Raw genomic sequence first — 22,284 nt, forward strand, 5'->3', positions numbered from 1 at the left:
TTAGGGTGCTCAGAGCGGGGGGCTCGGCATCCTTTCCTGGCCTGCCTGTACCGTACGGGCTTCCTTGAATCATGCGGCCTTTGTGGCACGCCGGATTCTCTCTGCTGGCCTTTCCTTTCACTCGCATTCACTGCACACGGAGGATTTTCCCCCTGTCGCTTTCATTGCTCCATCACTAGCTGCTTTGATCTTTTGCCATGAAAGGCAGGGTTCAAATGTTAAAAATATCAGAAATGATGCACAAAATCCCCTTCTCCGCAAGCAAAACAAAGAAATCCACTACAGACGCAAACGTGTTCGGATTTCTGTGGATCCAACCTCTGGATTGCATGGGAGGCTGGTCTTTTCTGAGTTACAAAGTTTCTGCAGACGCGGTTTGAGTGCCATTTAGATGGTGTGCTGTGCTTTATGTTAACTTATTATGTGTCCCAGGCTCTTTGTAAGGGTGGATATTCATCCATCCATCCATCGATCCCTCCCTCCCTCCCTCCAATGAATACACGTATTTTGACAAGTTTCAACTGCCAGACTACAGTACAACATCTGGAAGTGTTTGAACCCTGGCCGGCATCTACGTTCCAACCTCCCCATTTCCCCAAGAGGTCTGAGAGTCCAATCATGTGGTGCTTCTTGGAATTAGCCAAGACTGAATTCCTTTCGGCTCCCGAAGGGACCGGTGTGAAGTGCTGTCGGGGCTTTTGCGCGTCGGCTGTCGGCCTGGCCAGTCGGTGAGCCGCACACCCCCCTGGCCTGGCCCAGCGTGTCAGACCTTAGCAGCGCTCAGCGCTGCACGTGGCCGTGGCGGTTTAGCAACAAAGCCAAGCAGTTTGAACAGCAAAACGGGGGGAGATTTTTGGAGGCATCGCTAGAGGCCTCCAGAGAGGGGACAGTCCAGCAGGGAGCAGAGAGGGGCTGCTTGTTTTCTGTTTACTAAACGAGGCTGTTGTTTTCCCCTCACGAATCCCCTCTGTGGTTGAGCCGCCCCGGCAGGTAAGCACCACTTAGCGGGCTTGTTTTGCAAAGTGCTGCAGCCGCCTGGGCAAATCCCCCCAGTCATCAGGATGAAGCACTGTCCTCGCCCGCCCGCCCGGCTCAAAACAAGGACCCGCTCGCATTTCAGGGCACGGCTGCTGGCTGTCGAGGCTTGTTTGCCTCGGAGTGGGGCGGACCCCATGTCTGCGACGGCTCCTGGGGGGATTCTGCGGTGGAGGGCGAAGGGCAGCAGCCATTTCCCAGCACGGAGATAGTCTGGGGGGCTGGGAGAGAGGGGGCAGCGCTTAAGCTGGGCGCCGTTCCACACCTGGCATGAAAAGCGCCCTTGTGCCTCTTTCCCACCCCGCGAGCAAGTGTGCCATTGATGTGGGAAAGAAAGCTGGGGAGGGCCGCCTTGGGATCAGGCGTGAGCCCCGCTCAGGCATTGGGGCAAGTGACCCGCTCTCCAGTGTCCAGGTGTGGCTGCCCCCATGAGCATCTATCTATCTATCTATCTATCTATCTATCTATCTATCTATCTATCTAAAACTTTTCTGTACCGTCCCATCACAGACGTCTCGGGATGGCTTACAACACCATTAATAAAATAAAATAAAAACAGAAGCAAGACTGGGAGTAGCACAGCATCCAATGTGGTGTAAAACCACAAGTTAAAACAATTTAACAATTAAATTACTGGGAGAATAAAAAGGGCTTTGCCTGATGCCGGAAGGAAAGCAGCGTTGGCACCAGGCAAACCTCTTTGGGAAGCATGTTCCACAGTCGGGGTGCCACCCCCTGACACTTTCAAGGACGGCTCCCGGAGCGGGGCTTCTGCCTCAGATCTCAAGGGGCGGGGGTGGGGGACACAGGGAAGGAGGCGCTCCTTCGGGGATCTGATTGACCCGATCGGGGCCCATGCCTGCCGTGGGCAGCTGCGCATGTGTGGCCACCCATGTGCTGTGGGGCCTGGCTGGTGCAGGTGCGCATGCGAAGCGCAGCTGGTTGAGTGGAGCCGGTTCCCCGACCCGCTTCTCCGGGTGCCTGAGGAGGGCTTCCGATTCAGGCCAGTCTGGGTAGGAAGTCTGATTCACAGCTGTGGGGAGCCCAAAACTGGGGTGAGGGGCCAGCCTGAGATTTTGCAGCCTGGCACATGGAATTCATTTCAAATTTAGCCCCTTGAACATCCAGGATGGAGCCTGGCCCTTTCGAAAAGCACCACCGCAGTTTTGCTTTTGGTTCTTACATTTGCTGTTAATTTGAGCGGCATCTTCCATTGTGGATTATTTTGAAAATCGAGGAAGAGCCTGAGAGCTCTCCTGCAGCAGTCCGGGTCTGACTCGCAACTCAGCCATGCAGTCCAATGGGCACACCCCCAATGCCTGCCCGTGCCCCGAGATACTCCATGAAGCCCTTTCCCCAAGTGCCCCCCACCCCGTCAGTGGGCCAGAGGGAGCTCCTGGACAGGGGGCTTTCCACAATGCCCCTCTGGCTACCAGCAGCAAAGCACGGTTGCCGGCAGGTGTGCTTGGCCCCAGCTCGGCTTCCTTTCTTCTCCAGGCCTTGTGAACCTTTTGCCGTGTGACTTCCCCCGACATACTAGGATTTTAACTCCTTCTATTATTTCTAGCCCAAACCATGTCAGGATAACGCTTCTTGTGCCGTGTCATCTCGGGCTGGCTTTGTGCTGTATTTCAATCATGTTGACTTTTGCATCTGCTTCTGTGCATTATTGTGTTGGTTTTATCGTGCTATTTTATGATGATGTGGTTTTTGCCCTTTATACTGTGTTTGTTCGTTTTACTGCATGGCACATAGATAACTTGTTTTGTAGGCACTGGCATCTTTTAAATGCAACAAAACCAAAGTGATTTATATCACGGTCTGGTCCAAGTGCCGCACCCATCGTCAGTCACAGGGAGAGTGACACGCATTTGTTTTGTTTCTCTCAATATTTTTAAAGGGCTTTTTGTTGGTGCTCCGAACACCGGCTTTCATCTCTTAATTATGGTGCGGTTTTCAGTAAGGAAAAGATGTGGCGCAGGGCACTCAGCACGGGTGTCTAACGTTGGACTAAAAAGTGGAACTGAAGAATGAAGGCTGAAAAACCTCAAGCAGCTCTTTGAAATATTTAAAGTATGTGGGACTCCTAAAAGAGGCGATGGAATGTTTTTCCTGACACCTAAAGGCACTTCTTTGTCAAAAGACTTCTCCTTCCCCTTCCCCTTCCATAAATGGGGCCCTGCAGGTGCAAGGCCAGGGCCGGCCGGCCTCGCCTGGGAGGGTGGGGGCACCCAGAGGACTCCCCGGGCGACCCGGGGAGCGCCAAGCTGACCCGGCTGCCGCGAGGCGCCCCAGAGCAGTGGGGAAAAGAGGGGGCGCCATCTCAGCTGCATCGCGACGAGCGGCACAGACCCGAGAGCAAGAAGGGGCGCCTGCAGCTCGGCTGGGGCCCTGCCTGAATGCCGGCACGGGGCAGGGTGGATCCCGGAGTGGATGCGTCACTGGGCCAGAGAGTGCCTTATGCGCAAGAGGTGCTGCCCTGTGACAGGCTCGGGAAAGATGCCGAGGAAAGGCTCTGTGCCGGCTCAGTGCATTTCCAGAGACTCGCTGCACTAAAAAACCAGGCAGACGGACAAGATCCACCGGGGCTTGGCCGCAGGCGCTCGGTGGTGCCGGATGTTCCAAGGGAGCCCGGCCGTGCGCGCAAACTCAAGCGAAACCACCAGGGGGCTCTCCCAGAACGCCGGTTTAAATAGAGCCAGAGGTGCTCCGTTCGGCAGTCCTGCAGGTGGCTTCTCAGCCCAGCAAGCAGCCGCGAAACCTCTTGGATTACAAAAGTCGAAAGGGACCGGCAGTTGCTCTCCTTGCTTCAGCTGCCTGTGCGCCAGAAGGCTCCCGCCGCGAAGCCGCTTCTTCGCATCCTCCCGAGAGCTCCATCCACCGTGCCGAGATGGCCAGCGGAGGCCTCCAGATGCTGGGCTTCATCCTGGCGTTCATCGGCTGGATCGGCACCGTGGTCAGCACAGCCATGCCGCAGTGGAAGATCTCCTCGTACGCCGGGGACAACATCGTGACGGCCCAGGCCATCTACGAGGGCCTCTGGATGTCCTGCGTCATGCAAAGCACGGGCCAGATGCAGTGCAAGGTCTACGACTCCCTGCTCAAGCTGGAGGGTGAGTGGCGCTTCGGCAGATGTGCGTCGCTCTCGACCAATACAGGAGAGCAAGAGAGAGGAAGGGCTTGCAGGCAGGGCTCCCCTCGGGCTGGGCACCGTCGCCCTTCAGGTTCTCTCAAAGGCTCCATTATCTTGTGCTCCTAAATGACAGCCCTGGGAGGCAGGCCACTCATCTTCCCTCTTCACCAGTGGGGCTGGAGGTTGGTAACTCACACCAGGCTTCCCAGGAGCCTACGGAGGAGGCAGGGCGGGACTCTGGTCTCCGGCATCCGGACCCCACTCTGCCCCTGCTCCCCATTGTAGCACTCCGGGGGGCTAGAAAATGATCACCGGGACGTATGAGGAGGCGCAGTGCCCATGCAGGATGCCAATTCCACCGCTGTCCAAGCTACGCCTCAGGGGTGGGGCCCCTGGTGACACAGTTTCTGCATCCCTGGTTTGGTGGTCAGGGTCCCCAGTGGAGAATTCTGTCCAAGCTGGGCCAGTCCATCCAAGGCACGTCGGAGCTATTTTGGATCTTTTTGACGGGTGCCTAAAAGCAGTCCATAAAACAGATATAAATCCAGCAGCCCCCCCTCCCCATCTCTCTGCTTCCTCTCCCTTGTGTAATCTGGCGCTCTGCATGCCAGGTTCTTAACCTGCACAGCTGAGAAACAGCCCCCTGGGAGAGACAGCCTTCTGTGTGGGTTAGAATTGGGCGACCCTGGAGAGGTGACGTGCACTGGCACGGGGGATCCGGGAAGCCTGGTTGGTGGCATTAGGTAACCGTTGGCCTCCAAGGGGATTTCACCTGCCACACTTGGCAGCTTCAGAATCATCAGGAACATTCAAACTCTGGAAGACCAGGGCGTGCGGAACATTTCAAATGCGTTTGATCTCAGGTTTTTTTCTGTCTAACTTCTTTCTCAACTTTGTCATCTGCCTGTCTAACATCTTTTGTTTCGACTCCAAAGAGCCAAATTTTTATGTATTCATGGGGAGGCTTTTTGCCTTTCCTGAGTTTGGTTCAGGTGACGTGAGCAGCAATCAGAGTTGCAAAGATGGCTCTGCCGAAACGTTTGCACCCCAAATGCCAGCTTCCATTTTAGATCCCTGCTTCTGGGGTGTTTCTGAGCCTCCTTGAGTGAGTTAGGAGGTTGACGCTTCAAAGCTGAGGTTGTGGGGGTGCTCTTGAGCACGGTGACGAGACAAACCAGTCCTGATGTAACGCAGGGCGGGCCGGATGCACGGAAGGTGGCTAGGGAAGCGGAGCCAGAGTCACTGCGCAGGTGGGCACCTGCCAAGGCGCATCCTCAGGCGGGGGCTCGCCTGTCACTCTGTGGTCTCCCGTTCCCCTGTCCACCTCCTCTGGTTTTGATGCCTGTCCACCAGCCCTCTGAGCACGCAAGCCATGGCAAGAGTGTGGCCCTGGCACGGCATCCTCCACATGTGGCCCCCTCTCCTCTTGGATGGCTGTGCGGATTGGGGCCGGGGGCAAGCCAATAGGTCACCGTGGCAGTGGTCAGCTTGGGACCGCTGAAGCATCCTTCCTGAGGGCCCCACAGCCAGGAGAGGCTCTGGGGAGACACGGAAAGGTGGCCGGCCAAGCGCAGACCTGTGCAACCGGCTCTTTCTGGAGGAAGGAGGCAGAGCGTCTAGTGAGGCGCCAACGCAATGAGCAAAGAACAGACTCTGGAGCTCAGCGGGATTTCCTGGCACCGTTCTCACGCCGTTCCTAGAGGAACAGGTCGGCTGGCTTTGTTGTTTACGCCAAGGAGAGAAGAGAAGTGTTCGCAAGCCCCTCCTCGTGGCTGCCAGGCTGAGATTAACTGGGTGCACGGACCCGTGGAGGGACACTCTTGCCTCTTGGCTGGCCCCGGGTGCAAGGAAGGGCACCAACAGGTGGAACTGGCCGTGCGCGCTCACCGCGGATGGGCAGGTGAAGTTGTGAGCATCGCTGCAGTCCAGTGTGGCCGTGTGTACTTTCTCTAGCTAGGGATGTGTGAATCAGAGAATCACAAGCGTCTTTCGGCTCTCTAAATTTCCCCCTGAAGCTCGCTCTGACGTGTGACCACCTCAGATCACATGTTTTTCTTCTTTATTGGCATGAAAGTGTGAGTATTTTTCACGTTCATGCTTCCAAACGTACATCTCTGTTAAGTGGGCTTTTGAAATGCATACATTCAAGCGTATTTTGAGCATCTTTACGAAAAACTCTACACTTGTAATCTGCACATTTCAAACCTGGGCGTGCGAGGGCTGGTTGGCATGCTGTAGGCTGCGCGGAGAGCCTTGGCTCTGGGTCAGTATGGGCATGAAATTGATGATGATGATGATGATGGCGCATGATGTCCCATGTCGTGTGTATGTGCACCGTCTTACATGGAGAAGGAGAAGGGAGCTCAAAGTTGGGAGGAAAGAGAAAATCCTTTAGTTTATCTGCGACCTGAGCTGACTGCGTTGGCCCGCTGGCACAAGCTCCGGCCAGAAAGAGCCGCTTTTCCGACGAGAGGGTGCCGTGCCCCCAGAGCCTCCGGCACGAAAAGGAGGCTCCCGGGAGCCCGTGCCGCGCCGGCTGCCTGCTTCCTGGCATCTGGCACAAAGGTGGTGCTCTGTGGGTCATGGGGTCCTTTCCGGGTGGGGTGGCACTAGCCAGGTGTCCCCAGGTGCCGGCTCCGAAGGGAGCCGTGGCCCAAGGTCTGAGCGCTTAAGGGGCTGAGCGGCACGCGTGCCAGCAGGTTCTCCTCGCGGACGCTGGGCCTGGGCCGTGCCTCGGATCACCCCCCCGGCACTTGGGGGCCGTGGCGCTCTGCCTAGCTGGCAACCGCAGTACGACGCCTTCTGTGCCACGGGGGTCCTTAAAAACCACCCGGTGGCACTGGGGCTCCCGAAAGGCTCATCCCGCAGGTCCCCCCACCCCCCCCCCGAGAAAAGGACCCCGGGCTGTAGCAGGAATGCTGCGGGGGGTGGGCGTGATTGGCCTGGGCAAGCGGGCCCCTCCGTGCCCCGGGTGGCCATCAGTGCTGTGCATTCACTCTCAGGAGCGGCCTGGCGTGATGCAGCGCCCCCCCCCCGCCCGGCTCTGTTTAGGAGGGGCAGCCTGGGCCAGGTCCCTGGCACACGATCTCCATTGGAGGTCTTTGGTGGCGGGAGCCGGAGCGTCGGGGTGAGAGAGCTGGACGCGGGAACCGGCATCTCCCCACATGCCCCGGAGCTTGCGTGGTGACTCTCCCCTTCACCCGCCCGGCGGGGTTGTTGTGAGAAGAAGCGGCGAGGTAGAGAAGCACGGGAGGCCACTCGGGCTCTCCGAGGGAGGAGAAGGCCGCCCGGAAAAGCAGGGGTCCTTTTTACAAAATGGCACGTGGAATGCGGGGTGGGGACACCTCTGCCCATGGCTGCATTTATTCGGAGCTCCCTGGGGGCCCCGTGGGGGTGAACCCATGTGCGGGAGGGAGCTCAGCACTGCGGACAACTCCTGGGCAGGGCAGAGGGAGGCCTGCAGGCGGCAGAGCCCCCCCCCCCCCCACTTGGCCGTCCGGGTTCCAGAACCTCCTGTCTCCAGGGACTGCATTTCTGGAAGACAAATCAGCCCATTTCGCAGAATCGTGGAATAGCAGAGTGGGAAGGGGCCGGGAAGGCCATCGAGTCCAACCCCTGCTGCTGCGGGACACCTGTTTACACCGCCCACTCAGATTTGGAGTGTCTCCAGCGCTGGAAGTAGAACAGGGCTCGCACCAAAGGACCTTGGCCCCATCCTGGTCCCGCTGGGGTCACAAAATCTGCCCCCGGGCTCCCCCAAGGCCATGCCCCTTCCCCTCTCCTGCCCCTCGCCTGTCTCAGTGCCATTCCCAGCTTATGCATGACTTTCCTCCATCCGAAAAGGCCGAAATGTTGCCCCCGAGGCTCAGCTTTGGGGCACAAGGGCTCTGCGTTTGGCGCCTGGCCCCACTCCCTTGCCCCCAGCCTGCCCACCACTGGGCTGCGGCCGTGAGAGTCCAGCCCCTCCCTGGCAGAGGCCTGACGCCCGGGCTGACAGCGCTCGGCGTCCTCATCCGGCCGAGCCCGCGCGGGACAGCCAAGGCCCTCGTCCCTCGCATCCGAGGCGGGGCGGAGGCCGCATCGCAGGCCGCGGCAGGGGGAGCCTTGGGCTGCGCTCCCCCACATTCGGAGCGCACAATCCGGCTGTGACCACCCTCCCCAGCCGGGTTTGGACCACGGGGGGAAGGAGGGGCTGCCTGTGAGCTCTGCGGCGTGTCAGTGCCAGGACGTTCGGGCCATTGAAAGTTCAGCCCCGCTGGGGGCAGTTAGGGGGCAGAAGCGGATGCCGAAGCACCTTCCTCGCTTGCACTTCTCCGCCATGCGGCACTCGCCGTCATGCGCTTGGGCACGGAGGTCAAGATGCTCACTTGCTTCTTCTGTTTATGCCCCAGCTTGCTTCCTTCCAAGGAACCCGAGGTGACTCTCCTCCTCCTCCTCCTCCCCTGCCCTCCCCCCGTCTTATCTTCACTACAACAGCCCTGTGAGGGAGGCTGGGCTGGGAGGGCGTGACTGGCCCGGTGTCTCCAGTGCGCTCCATGGCTGAGCGGGGACTGCATCCCAGCCCAGCACTCTTAGCCCCTGCACTTCGGCCCTCGGGGAATCTGGATCCAAGTGTGGCTGGCATTTTAATTTCCCCAGAATGTGCTCTTCTAAGGGGCTTTGTTGGGGAAGGGAATGCCCCCCGCCCCCCCGGCCAAACGGAGCTCAGGAGGTCTGCCAGGTTCTTCCTGAGAAAACGTTACAATCCCATCACTGAACACTTGAAAAATGGCTGCCTTTCCCTGTCGCAACGGGGTTGGAAAATGGCAGAGGGAATTCTTTGGCTCAGCCATGTTTCCAAGGATGCCCGAAATTCTCAGCGCCCTCTCTGGCTGAGCGCCGCCCGGCCATCCCAGCCCTCTTCTTCCTCCCACAGCAACCGCTCGGGGAAGCAAAGAGGGGATTTAGCTCTGGGCTGCAGACAGTGACTGCATTGCAAATTCTTCAAAACAGGATAGAGGTAATTGACCCGGAGAGCGCATCAGGGGAAAGGCTGCTCAGTGGGGCGGCGTCTCTAGCAAGCAACCCGAACATTGTCGGGATTCCAGAGTAAGGACTGCCGGGAAGGGAAGGCATCTGTGCACCCACAAAGCAGGCCCAGACATGGACCTTGCAGTTGTCCCTGCATGCCCACCAATATTCCCTTCCAAACCAGATAAGAACATCCGGGGAAACTCAAAATCTTGATCTGCAAGATGCCTCAGCTTTGTAAGGTGGAAGCAAAACAAATTCTGAAACAAGCAACACCAAGGAACCCCGATTCAGATTGCTTATTGGCTTACAAAGTGGATTTCTATATGGTGAACAGTAGATTTAAAAAAGCAAAAGAGTTCAGAAATTCAGCAATCAAGCTGTGGCTGCCTCTTCCAACCTGGTGCTCTCAAAATCGGCTGGAGTCTGGGAGTCGCAGGCAGGCGCTTCTGGAGGATACGAGGTTGGAGAAGCGGAGTTACACCAATTAAACCCTGTCAGGCCACTCAGGAAATACTTGCATGGATAAAAGGGTTCTGGCAGCCATGCTGGCTGGGAAAGAAGGACTTGCAGTCCAAACTAAGGACAGGAGAGAAATCTATAACAGTTCCACATAATTTTGGATTTCTGTGGATGGGAGCTGCAGACTGCACAGCGGACCCGCTTTTTCTGAGTTGCGCAAATGCCATGGACTTGCAGGCTCATTTTTCTCCTGTGTGGGGGAGAGGAGTATTTACTTCGCTGGAGCTGTTCCTCCACATACCCTGAAAATCCTCCCCCCCCCCAATCCGAGCTCAGGAGCTCCTTTGGCACCACGACCATCCGTTCTTCAGGGATACGGAACGCCTGCCAGCTCTGAGCGCCAGTTCTGTGCCGTCCCACCCCAGAGCGCCCCACACGGAGACCTCTGCAGGCTCGTCAACAAATGGTCAGAGGGAGTGGCAAGCAGCCCACGGATGAAGGGCCCAATCCTGCCCCTGCTTGGCCAGCGAAAGGGCCCCCTGGCCCCAGCGTTCCCCAGCCAGTGGGTGATTGCAGCCTCATGAAGAAGAGGGTAGCTTCTTCGCCAGTGGGCGATTGCAGCCTCATGAAGAAGAGGAAGGCTCAGGTGCCTGCCCTCTGGAGCTGCAAAACGGAGGCTCCGCAGCATGAGTCTGGACGGCATGAGTCCTCCTCACACCCCCCTGGTGTTGCTTCACGGCACATTGATTCGCGGAGCCCGCGGAATCCTTGGCCACGTCCTTCCATGCGGGGGCCCTTGGGAGCGCCTGCCTGGCAGAAGGAGCTCGGCTCATGCGCAGCCGCCCCTCCGCCCAGAGGGAGGGAGCAGAGCCCAGTCTGAGGCGGCACCAAGCTCTGCTCCTTGCTAACCTTCCGGGGCCACCTTCAGCCACGAACGTGCCGCGAACAGGGGTGTGGGAGGGATGGTCTCCACAGGTTTTCTTCAGCTACGATGGAATGGGCTTCATGGGAGGTGGCTGAGGCCCCATCGGTGCGGGGGTTCAAGGACAGGCTGGACATGCGCATGGTGGGCCTGTCATGAGCGGAGCCGCCTGGAGCCGGGGGTCAGACTAGATGGCCTGGGAGACCCCTTCTGACTCGCGCTGTTTCTATATTTCTATGTTCTAAGATCCTACCTGAGGATTAACAGAGCACTCGAAGATCAGAGTCAAAGAGCAACCTGGATGGCCAGACTGGTCTGTCGCGGCAGCAGAGGCCGGCAGATCACCCCATTCGGAGATTTCACGAGGCGTGTGGGGTTCAGTGGGCAGGCGTGGCCCACCAAAGGCCAGTTTGGATGCCCATGGGGAAGCCTGGCCTGGGGGATGCAGCAAGTTCGTGGCAGAGGCAGTGAAGCAAAGCAATGATGTGGCAGCTGCGGAAGGCGCCCAAGGACACGTGCGAGATTCCCCACGGGTAGACGCGCTCGTGGAGGAGTCCCTGCCACTTCTGCACAGCGGGTGACAGTGGGTCCGCAGGTGTCGTGCTGAATGGGGGGATGGCGCCCCCGTGATTCACTTGCCCCATCGCTCTGCAAGCCTTGGCTGCACGGGGGATCTAGGGAGACGGAACTGCACGAGCCGCTTTGGAAGAAGCCGGAGGGAGGCTGGGGGAGACCTGTCCTGACCCGGAGGAGGACTCCAGATGGCTGCAGTGCCCCCCTGCTCCAGCCAGGTCCAAGAGCAGACGGGGGGCTTCCGTGCCCCTCCCAGGCTCTGCCCTTCCATGAGCTGTGGAAGGCCTTCAGACTGGAAGGCGCCCCCGGTGCTGCTGCATCGGCCGGAGGAAGCACAGGGACGTGGCTACCCGAACAAGCGCCAGCTGCCTGCCACCTCCGACTCCCCGTTGGTGCCTGAAAGTAGGACACGGCGATGCAGACCTGGGATGGAGAAGGTGCCCCTGGCCTTTGCGCTGCCCAGGAGGCTCTGGGTGACTCCGTTCCCGACCGACCCCTGTGCGGTTTCTACAGAGCGCTGCATGAGGAGCTCGGAAGTCCTGGGGCACACGGGGGAAGATCGGTCCTGGGCACGGATCAGATGGCCAAGGCGGTCTGGAGCACTTCGGTGTGACTCTCCCCCGACAGCCGGTGGGCCAGAGATGCTCCTCCTTTGCCTTCCGCGAGCCTCGGGAGCATGTGAGAGCGCACACGGATGCCGGGCAAGTCTTGGCGTGCTTTCTGGGACACACCTCCCCGTGGAATGCCGGGCCTTGGACGGCTCAGCAGCCAGACCCCAGCCCTGCAGAGCCTCTGGCCTGGGCACTGTGGCTAAACAGCCAGCGGGGGGTGGGGGGGCATCGTGCGTCCCGCTCTTTCTCTGAAAGCAGCACCGCCGAACAGACTCTTGCCGTGGCATCCGAAAGAGGGGCAGACATGCCACGGAGAGCCTCGTGGGGAGGTGTGGGTCCAGTGGCCACCCGTTAGCAGGGCGAGGGGGAGAGCCTGCCATGGTGGGGATGAGCAAAGACTCTTCTCGGGGGTCCTGTGGGGTGAGGCCCTCAGCGAGGGCCTGCCCCACCCCGCCCCACGTTTGCTGGCAGTCCTGAAGGCACGAGGAAGGCGCTGGCTGTGGAGAGGGGAAGGCGAGGGGGGCGGGCGCATCTGTGTGTGCATGAGGAAGGGCCAGAAGGCACGTCTGTTGGACTGGGGCTGGGACTGTTTTGCTTTGATTCAAGTACGTTTTTCCTGAACCTTTTTTCAACCACCTGGGCTGGTTTCAGAAGGTGGCACGGTCTTAGCGGCACGTAGCGACAACCAATGCACGGCGTGCAAGAAGCGAGGGCACCATGAGCAGCCGCTGCGGGAGACGGCAAGGCCGGCCACAGGCATCCCCGCTGCCCCTTGTTTGTGGGCCCCAGCAGGTCCGGCTCCCCGTGGACGGGGGCCCCACCCTGGGCTTGCCAGCCTCTGACTGAGCAGAGGCCGTCTGTCCGCTCTCTCCTCTTGTCCATCTTGACCGCGCTCCAGTGCATTGAGTTTTCTTGGCATTAAGCAAGCCTTTGAATTGTTGTGCCTGGAAAACATGGGAGAGCGAGGGTGGGGCAAGTTGCATTTTTATTTTATTTATTTGCAAAAGCTGCGCCCTCTTAACCGCCTCCAAGAGCAGCACCGCATCTGGAGTCCTTTGGAACCAGCAGCTTTCCTTTGCGCAGGAATTTGCCTTCCATGAAAGGGAGGAGAAAAGGGAGCAGCCAGAAGCAGGACAAAGGGCCGCTTCAAAGAACCCCCCGCCTCCCCGCGATGCTCCGAGAGGGGCAGGCTTGGAGCAGGACCAGGGAGCCACTGCTGAGAGAGGGCGTGGAATGTGCCCGACCGAACGCTCACATCCTGTGTGTGGGATGCAGCTCTCTGCTTTTTTGGAAAAATATAAATTCTTCTAAAATTACTGGCTTGGAGGGCCGTTCCGCCCAGAATTCAGAACAGTATGGGAGACATCGTGCCGGGGGCCGTGAAGCACCTTGGCCGGCCTTTTCCGGCCAGGTGCCTTCCATGAGGGTTGGATGACCCTGTCGGCTGGGAAGGTTGTCCACCAAGCTTGGATGGTACCGGGCTGGGAAGCCTAGCCTGCCGCCTTGAGGTGTGGGATGGGAGAGGGGAGACGGGCCGCAGGGGACAGGCACCGGTGGGGAGGGTCTCCGGCAGGCCTGCAGGATGATCGTGCGCAGTGCATTGGCCCACACGCGGCCACAGTCCCTCCTCCCCCTGCGCAGGTTCACCAACCTCTCAAGAACAAGCGGCATCTTCCTCCAAGGAGCCGTCTTGGTTTGCGTGGCGCCTGGGTAAGGGCCAGAATAGCGTCTTCCTTGGCCGTCTCTCTGAGGGGCCTCCGGGGCAGTCCTCGAGTGTGGAGGTGCCCCCCGCTCGAAAGGCCATCCAGCCGATGTCCAGAGTCAACGTGAAGCAGCAGCGGGAGGGATGGCGGGCCCGGAAGGCGCACCGTAGGCGGGCGGAGGAAGGCCCGCGACTCGCCCGGAGACGCACTTCCACACGGCGCTGAAATGCACCGCCTTCCCTTTCATGTTTGAGAAGCGCCCCTGCGTTTGCCTTGGTGTGGCAGGTGGACCACCTCAAGGAGCATCTGGGCCCGGTCCCACCGGGGCAGCCCTTCCTAACCGCTGCCCTCCGGGTGTGTTGGACTACACTGCCCAGCATCCCCCAGGCAGCCGGGTTGCCTGGGGGATTCGGGGAGCTGTGGGCAACCCATCCGGGGGATGCAGTGCTTTGCTTTCCCCCTGAACGTGCGTTGACTTTCCTCTGTGCATCACCTTGAACGGTCCAGACCAGGGTTGGCGCCGCCGCTCGGCTCTGAGCCCTGCCGGGAGTGGGCCAGGGGCCCTCGCGGCCACGCAGCCGGGCCAGGAAGGCCACGCAGGCTCCCGGCCCAGCTTCTGCACGCGCCGTCCGGGCAGCCTTCTTTCCAGCATATCTGTCTAGATTCTGTCTGCATCCCACTGTTTTTCCTCTGTGGAACCCAAGGTGGCTCGCAGAACCCTCCTCCTCCTCCTCCTCCTCCTCCTCCTCCTCCTCCTCCTCCTTGTGTTAGCCTCACAACAGCCCTGCGAGGTCGGTGCAGCTGAGAGCCGACGGCTGGCCCAATCAGCTTCACATCTGAGGGGGGACCGCAACCCGGCTCCCCAGCAATCTAGCCACTAGGCCACACAGCTGACACGGCGGGGGGGGCAGCACTTGGAATGCCCTCGCCGCTGCAGCCGTGCCTCTTTCGCAAGCCCTCCCTCGCCTCAGCGGGTGCAGGCAGCTGGACGGCCGCCGGCGCTCTTCCCGCCTGATCTCGCTGCAGCTGCGCAGCCGGCCACGACCCTGGTCAGCCCCTGGGTGGCTGGAGTCCCTGAGAGATTCCTGCTGGCCGGCCTTCCCCTTCCCAGGGAAGACCCTGCCATGGCTTGCTCAGGTGCGGCCAGGTGCTTGCTCTCTGGGTCTCCAGCAAGCCGCCAGCATCTCTGCTCTCCGAAGATCGGCCCCTTGCGGTGGGGGTCTGCCACCGAGCCGTGTCCCTCGCCAAAGCGCGGCAATGGCGTGGGTGGCATTAATTTGCACATCTGCTTGGGAATTAGGATTTGGGAGGCCTGAGCTGAGCCACGCCGCACGGCTGAGACTGAGCTTCGGGCGGGTGGGCTCCTTTCTGGCGATCTGGTTGACTGGCGATCCTTGTCTACCCAAGTGGACGGGGGCGTCACAGGAAGCCGTCCATTTGGCCCCAGCCCCACGCACACAAATAACTCGCTCATGTGATAAGTATTAGGTTTGGCCTGAAGTAATTTCTGAACGTTCTGCTTCACCTACAATTACTGTTTTTCACCCTGTAATTCATTTCCTGTGCAGATTTTCAAGCCTTTATTAAATGTAGTGCAAAGGGGCTGGGCTGGATCGTTCTGGATTTTGTTCGAATGCTTCCTTTGGGATTCCAGTGGGCATCCAGCCCGACTTCAGAGATAAGAACCCCACTTGCAGGGTGCAGCAGGGCGCCTGGGGCTGCGGGGATGGGCCTGCGAAAGAGTTCGTGAGGCTTCAAGCCACGCTCAAGGCCACACTGGAGTAGAGCAAATTGCTTCGCGGGGGCTTGAACCGATGCTCAACCGTCAGCTCAAAGGGGGAGTGAAGTCAAATCCACAGACTGAGGCTCGGAAGGGCAGCCGTGAAGAAACTGGGCAAGACCCCCAAGTGTGAGGGCGTCTCACTGGCGACCCAGGCCAAGATCGTCTCCTTCATCACCAGGTCTGCCTCATCACTGTGTCTGGGCATGCAAGCTGGACAGCGAAGAAAACCAGCCGAAGAGCTTCGCAAACACCCTGGACAGGCAGAGAGGCCAGCAAGCAGGTCCTGGGTCAAGTCAAGCCTGAGCTTTTCCTGGAAGCAAAACTGGCAAACCGAGGCGGCTGCACTTGGCTGCACCCTGAGAGGCCAGACTCCCCGGAGAAGACACTCGTGGCAGGGAAAGGCAGGAGGAGTGGGACTCCAGCGAGGAGGTGGATGATGGGAGCAAGGAAGCCTCAGCCAGGCGCTTCCACGAGCCGAGCAGGAGAGCGGGGGACCGAGCAGCTGGGGCGCTCATTCACAAATTGGGGGCGACTTGGTGGCACCTCACGGTGGAGCCCGCTGGCCCTCCGTCTCAGCAGGGCCCACTGTTACCAGTGGCCGCAGGGCGGGTCAGTGGCGCACCTGCCCCTGCAGTGAAGAACGGAGGGAGGTGAGGAAGACTCCAGGCGAGGGTCTGTGGCGGAGTCGGGGGAGGGCTCACCAACCTTCCAGACACGAAACACGACGCTGTTCTTGGCACGGCCCCCCTCTTGGATGCCCCGGCTGGCCAGCATGCCGGCGAGCAGAGTGCCGGACCAGACGGAGCCACGTTCGGCTCCCCTTGCGAGCTTTGGGGGACACCTGGGAGGGAAGCACCAGCCTCGCTGGGAGGGACAGGAAGCCAGCCGTGCCCCAGGAAGGACGCCACGATCTTGGGGCGTGGGCACTCTTCCAAAGAAGCTGGCCAGCGCAGGCACGGAGACGGCCATCCTCCCCGGCAGCACAGGAGCCAATGAGCCAATTTTTGCTTTTTAGCCAGTTTCTCGGGAAACTCCAGAGACCTGCAATCAGCAGGCGCACTCCCTAAACCCAGTGGCAAGGTTGGTCCTGGCGGTTTTGTTAGGAAGCACAAGAAGGACCAGAAAGAAACCTGAGCTGTGGCTGGATGCATCCGAGACAAATTCCTCCCACGGCTGCCGTTCCTCTCCTGCCATTGGCAGTTTCCTCTCTTGGGAAAATGGCCCTCCCCCGTCCCCCCCACTTGCCCTCCCGAGCAGCCACATGCACTTTGCTGCAGCCCTGCGTGGGCCGTGGTGCGCGGGAGACACCACGTTCTCAGCGCGTTGGCTGGCTTGGCCACTGGCCACGGCCTCCCTGTGCCACGGATTCGCTAGCCACTGGGGCAAAGGTGCTCACCCTTGGAATGTGCTGGTTAATTTCGTTCAGAGTCAGGACTGCGGGGAGGCCCCTGCTCAGCCACAAGGCCCCTGCTTTGCATGGGCACCTGGTCCCGGGGATGCTGGCCGGGCCCCGGGCATCTCCAGCTCAGCCTGCCTGAAGCTCAGCTTTGCCGTGGCTGCCAAGCAGAGCTGGGCCAAACGAGCCAAGCAGGGCCTGATCCTGCCCAAGGCAGCCTCCCGTGTTCTTCGGTGGCCTGGGATGCTCGCGACAGCCAGTCAGGCCTGCAGGATTTCGGGATCTCGGGGCAGGGGGCAGAAAGAGGGGCAGGCGGACTGCGAGCGTTTCTTGAAGTGCGAACGGGGAGCTGCACGCGCGGTCCTGGCACCGGCTTCTTAACTCTTCCCTTCAGCGAAAGGCGCTCCACTCTTTCCGGTGCTACATTGCACCTCACTTTTATCTGTAATGCTCGAAATGTGAAGGAGGGAGCAAGGCTGCTGCCGTTGAGAAAATGACGGCGATGCGGCTGGCGGAGACCTGCCTCGCCTCCTGCCAGGCGGATGAAAGGGGCTTGCGCGGCAGCCATGATGTGAGGAACGGCCCCCGCAGTCCTCGGGATTGGCATGTTCTTTGTCTTTGGCGATCAGCCGTTTCAAGCCAACACCCTGAACAAAAAAAGCAGTGCTTTTTACGAGATGAAACTTGTGATCCAAACAAGCCCAGGCGGTCCTTTTGCAGGCAAAACAGAAGCGGAGAGCAGAGGCGACCTCCTGTTCTGGGAAAGGGTGTGGGCTGCAGAGAATCAGGAGATCAGTTCTGTTTTGCTCTTTAAAGGAGTGCATGGGGCGGGGGGAGGATGACCCCGCATGGGCCGCTCCACCCTTACTCCAGTTAATCCTCAACATGCTTGCTCACAAGCAGGCCCCAGTGAGCACCGCAGCCTCAGCATTTCGAAAGGACCGCAGCTTTGCTTTGCAAAGAGACTCTGCCGGGTGTAAGCCCGGCACATTCCTTCCCTGGGAGCAAGCGGGTGTGGCCTGAGGCATGCGCCCCACTTCCCCGGAGGCATTTCGAGGGGCCCCGATGGAGCCCTCGAAATGCTGCTGGCCCCGAGCCGTGCCGTGGGGCCCCCCGTGGGGTGGCTGTGCTGTTGGCGCAGCTCCATCAGAGCAGGGATTAATCTCCACAAGAAGGGGCTAATGAGCAGCTCTGGATCTGGATTCTCTTCCAGGTCTGGATTCTCACGTGCACGGATCTATTCCAGTGAGGGACTGGAGACGAAGGATGAATTCTGCTTGGAGAAGGCAGCTCCTGGTTGATGGGAAAACAGCTTTAACTGGCTGACTATTAGATTCAACTGATTAGATTAGCTTTCTTTTAATTCTGTGTGTGTGTTTAATGTTACGGTGAAGTATCTCACACTGAGTCCATCTGGGCGGAGAACGTTCCATGACCAGTAAGTTCCTAAGCACACAGCATGTCAGAAAAAAGAGAATTTAAGGCTCCCGCGAGCTCCCAGAAGCGCCGCTCCTGCCAGATGCTGGTCCGTCAGAGTGCCAAGAGTGTCCGTGCGCTAGTGCAGGTGCTTGCCCGGTACCTGCTCGCACTGTTCTTCCCCACAGTCCCTGCGGCCCACCCATGCGCTTTGCATTTCAAAAGAGAGCGTACTTGCGCAGAGTCTCTGGGGAGCCACGGCAAAACTCCTCTGCCTGCAGCAGCCTTGAGCCTGCAAGAATGCTGCATCTGCCACGTCCGTTGCCAGAGTGCCACCGATCAGCCCGTCCCAGCAGGCGGTCTCCTGGAACCCGGCTCGTGGTCGCCCCACAGGTCGTCACAGCCTGCCCTGGTCTGGAGGGATCAAGGCGTGTCCCTCTAGGCCCCAGTGAGACTCTGCTTGGTACTGGGAAAGGCCCATGCGCCATGCTTCGCTGAGCAGGAGCAGAGCCAGAGTCAGCCACGACGCTGATGCTGGGCCAGGCGCAGCGAGTGTCGCTGCTGTGGGACGGGAACGGTGTTGCTCAAGACGGGAACCGTCCGAGGCAATCGGCATGACGCAGAGCGCCAAGAATGCCTCTGAGCACGGAGGCGATGCGATGGTATCGTGGGACTCCTGGAGCCTCTGACTCAACTTCTCCCGCCCCTTTTTCCACTCCTTTCACACGTTGATTCAGCATTCCGGGGTCGAGGCCTCTGTTTTTTCCCGCAAGCCTTCCGTGTTTTATTCACATGCACCCGGGCCGTAAGTGTGTCATCATTATGTGGAACGAGAGTTGCATGAGAGTTGCATTTAACAGATACTCGTCCGTGGAGTTTCTTGCAAAAGGACCAGCTATTAAAGTGCGCCTTAAGTGAGTGATGTGTTGCGGAGAAGCGCAACTCTTCCTCCCCCTCAGGCTCTGGGTGGGTAGCAGAGCTGTCCTATCGCTTTAGTGGCACAGCCCTGGTGGAGCCCTGCCGAGAAGCCACCCCACAGAGTTCAATGGGGCTTCCTCCCAGGCCAGGGAGGAAGATTCAGCTGGTGTAGGCGACTTCCTTAGAACCGACCCATTGAAACGGTTGGGGCTTCCTTCCAAGGGACCGCGCCTGTGTGACAACTTCGCAACAGCCGATCTTCTTCCCATTCTGAAGGAGAAACTGAGTCACAGCCATGTTTGCAGAGGGGAACTCGGAATTGCGGCACAGCCGGTCACCCTTTCTCACCCTTTGTACACACCCTCTCGCGCCGATGGGTATCTGAGTCTGCACTCCATTCCCAGGCTGTCACCTAGTGGGCAGATACTGCCCATTATTTTTGTTTAAATGTTGTCATTGGAATCATGTTTGTTTATGTTGGAAACATCTTGGAATACTCTGGACCAAACGGTGGGGTAGAAATGATTTTGAAATGTTTTCCATAACACCAATTAATCAGGCAATGATTTGTTTTGAGAAAACAAATAAGAATCCATCAGCAATGCCTCCCTTTGAGCGTAGCGCCGATGATTTCAGAAGGAGATTTCCCTAATTGTAGCAGGAGGTGGGAATTCCTGCTTCCTGATGCTTTGACCCAGTTTCCTGGAGTCTTCACTTGGGTTGCCTTTATGACCCGCCTTGGCCTGGTGCAGCCGGCCGAGTGCTCAGCATCCTTGGGAGGGAGGGAGTCGGCCTCCGCTCCCCACAAAGGGAGGGAAAGACGCGGCGGCAACTTGGGGGTGCGTAATGGATGGTGCCCAAGTTGCTCCCTATGGACTGTTTCTGGGAATGAGCAGCGCCGGCTTCTCCCGCAGGGCCTTTCCTGCATGGGCCCCGTTGCCAGGGAGGTCCGCCGGCCCCGTCACTGCTTTCGGCGGCACGCTGGCCTTCCGCCCGCGATGTCTTGCTGGCCTGCTCTGAGTTTTTGCTGCACGAATGTTGGCTGCCTTTAGTGGGATCACACGAGGCTGGCTTCCCCCACCGACCACGCTCCAGATGTGTTGGACTACAGCTCCCATCATCATCCGCTGACTGGGGGTGATGGGAGTCAAGGTCAAGCCCACCTGGAGGGGATCTCTGACCGGCTTGGTTCCGTGTCTGGGAGATCCGCCGTCGCGCCAGTGAGGACCAGGGCGTAGCATCACAAGAGCGGGCAGCTTTGGCTTGGCCTCGGGAGGGCAGGGCAGCCAGCGCAGGCTCGGCCTGACTTGGCGGCGTGTCTTCCCTGGCAGGCAGCCTGCAGGCCACTCGGGCCCTGATGGTGGCGAGCATCTTGCTGGGCCTCATCGGTGCTTTCGTCGCGATGATCGGAATGAAGTGCATGAAGTGCATGGAGGAGGACGAGGTCAAGAAGATGCGGATGGCCGTCTTCGGTGGCATCATCTTCCTGGTCTCCGGTGAGAACATCTCTTCTCCCTTCCGGTCGGGGCGGGGACTCCCTCGGCCAAGCCTGTTCGAGCCTGCGGTGTTTGTCCTTGTGGGAACGTGGCTGGGGAGCATGGAAAGAGGAAGGCTGCCTGCTTCCACCTGGCAGCCTCCAGATGTGCCGGACTGCAGTTCCCGTCATCCCCAGCCAGCATTCCACGGAGCCATGGGAGCTGCAGTCCAGCCCATCTGGAGGGCACTAGGCCCGGGTGCCCCAGGCTGGCTCGCCCCCCCCCCCCCGTTTCCCTCCCTCGCCTGAAGGCCCGGTTTGGCAGGCACGGGCCAAAGGGTCCGCCTCGCCTCCATCCCACTGAGAAGGGGGAGAGGTCGCTCTGGCTTCCTGCTGGGCCACCAGGGAGGGAGGCGGCAGACGTTCACCTGCAGCCTCTTCCTTCGGCTGCCGGCCTCGATTTGAAGCGTAGCAGCAGCAGGAGGAGAAGGGGCATCTGGAAGAACGGAGGAAGCTGAGGAGGGGCCCCTCTGCATCCCGGCCCAGCCCTGCCTCCTGGGCCCCTGCGGCGTCCGGCTGCTCCTCACGGTGTGTGGACACAGCATGACCCAGGCGGGGGCACCCACAAGCATCCGCTCCCGTGGCTCTGCTGCGCGCGGTGGATCCGGCCCCCACCTTGCAGCCTCCCCTGCTGACGAACGGGCGGCCTTCCTCTCTTCTCCTGCAGGGTTCGCTGCCTTGGTGGCCACCTCTTGGTACGGACACCGCATTGCCCAGGACTTCTTCAACCCCTACACGCCAGTCAACACCAGGTAAACGGCGCCTTTGCGCAACGGGACCGGGCTGCGGGTGTGGGGCAGTTCTCTCATTTGCTCCCAGAACCCACACCCCAGAAGGCTATCCCTGAGACACATGTACAGAGTAACCAGAAAGGTTGCCTCGTGGGTGCGATGGGGGCGCATTTTGCTAATCCGTTTGCTGATTTTGAATGGAAAGCACGTGCCAGTCCTGCGAGAGAAGAGCCTTCACCACAGCGGTCCCAACCCAGTGATGCAGCCTGGGTAGGGGAAGCCCCTGAGCATGTGGGGCTCAAAATGAGAGAATATGTTGCATTATTTGTGTATCAGTCCTAGGGGAGAGGCAATCCATGGAACAGATTCATCTGGTACACATCATGCAGATAGAAAGAGAACCGTTCTGGTCTAGAAACATGCAAGTTTCTGGGTTCAGCCCCACGGAGGCCTCCCCGCCAAGATGGGGCTTTTCCATCACCATCCCCGGAGAGGCTGCCAAGGGTGACGCAGGCACCCCCCACGTCCCGTCTCTGAGCTCCTCTCTGTTTTGGAAGGGAATGCCTCTGCTCTTTCCTTCCCCTCATTTTTTCATGGCTGTTGCTGCTTCGTCCCTGGGGATTTCAGCTCTGGAATCCATGCGCATGGCTTAATCAAGTGGTCCGCTTTCCTCTTGCCCTGCGAGACCCTTGAACACTCAGCCACATGAGAGCGCCCTCAGCTCACCCGCACATCACTTTGGGTTAGAAGTCCAGGCTAATCAATCCACAATATACACCTGTGCAGCTCAGCTCCTGCTTTGTGCCCCGATGGGGCTGGAGGGACTTCTGCTTGGCATGAGAGCCAGAGCGAGGCTGGCACCGCTTACGCAAGGCAGCCTGCCCGGCGTTCGCCATGCGGGGCCAGTCGCCCGCAGTCTTGCGACAGATTCGTGCCACCTGCCTTTTGAGTTGTGCAAGTTGCCCTGCAAGGGCGGGATGAGTGCAGAGAGGCCGCGAATGCTGATCCTGCACAGATGATGATGATGATGATGATGATGATGATTATAACATTTCTA

At 59.4% G+C, this 22,284-nt stretch overlaps 1 protein-coding gene across 1 annotated transcript in view; it reads left to right on the top strand.

Annotated features, from left to right (window-relative positions):
• The first annotated feature begins 3,925 nt into the window (after window positions 1–3,925).
• Window positions 3,926–22,284, top strand: part of CLDN1 (claudin 1) — a 20,073-nt gene continuing 1,714 nt past the window's right edge. Inside the window, exons 1-3 of the mRNA XM_044456220.1 lie at window positions 3,926–4,148; window positions 20,294–20,458; window positions 21,164–21,248. Coding sequence (XP_044312155.1) covers window positions 3,926–4,148; window positions 20,294–20,458; window positions 21,164–21,248 — 473 coding nt within the window. The remainder of the gene's footprint in view (window positions 4,149–20,293; window positions 20,459–21,163; window positions 21,249–22,284) is intronic.

This window comes from Varanus komodoensis, unplaced genomic scaffold, assembly GCF_004798865.1.
Source record: "Varanus komodoensis strain SLA01 unplaced genomic scaffold, ASM479886v1 scaffold82, whole genome shotgun sequence".
NCBI lineage: Eukaryota > Metazoa > Chordata > Lepidosauria > Squamata > Varanidae > Varanus > Varanus komodoensis.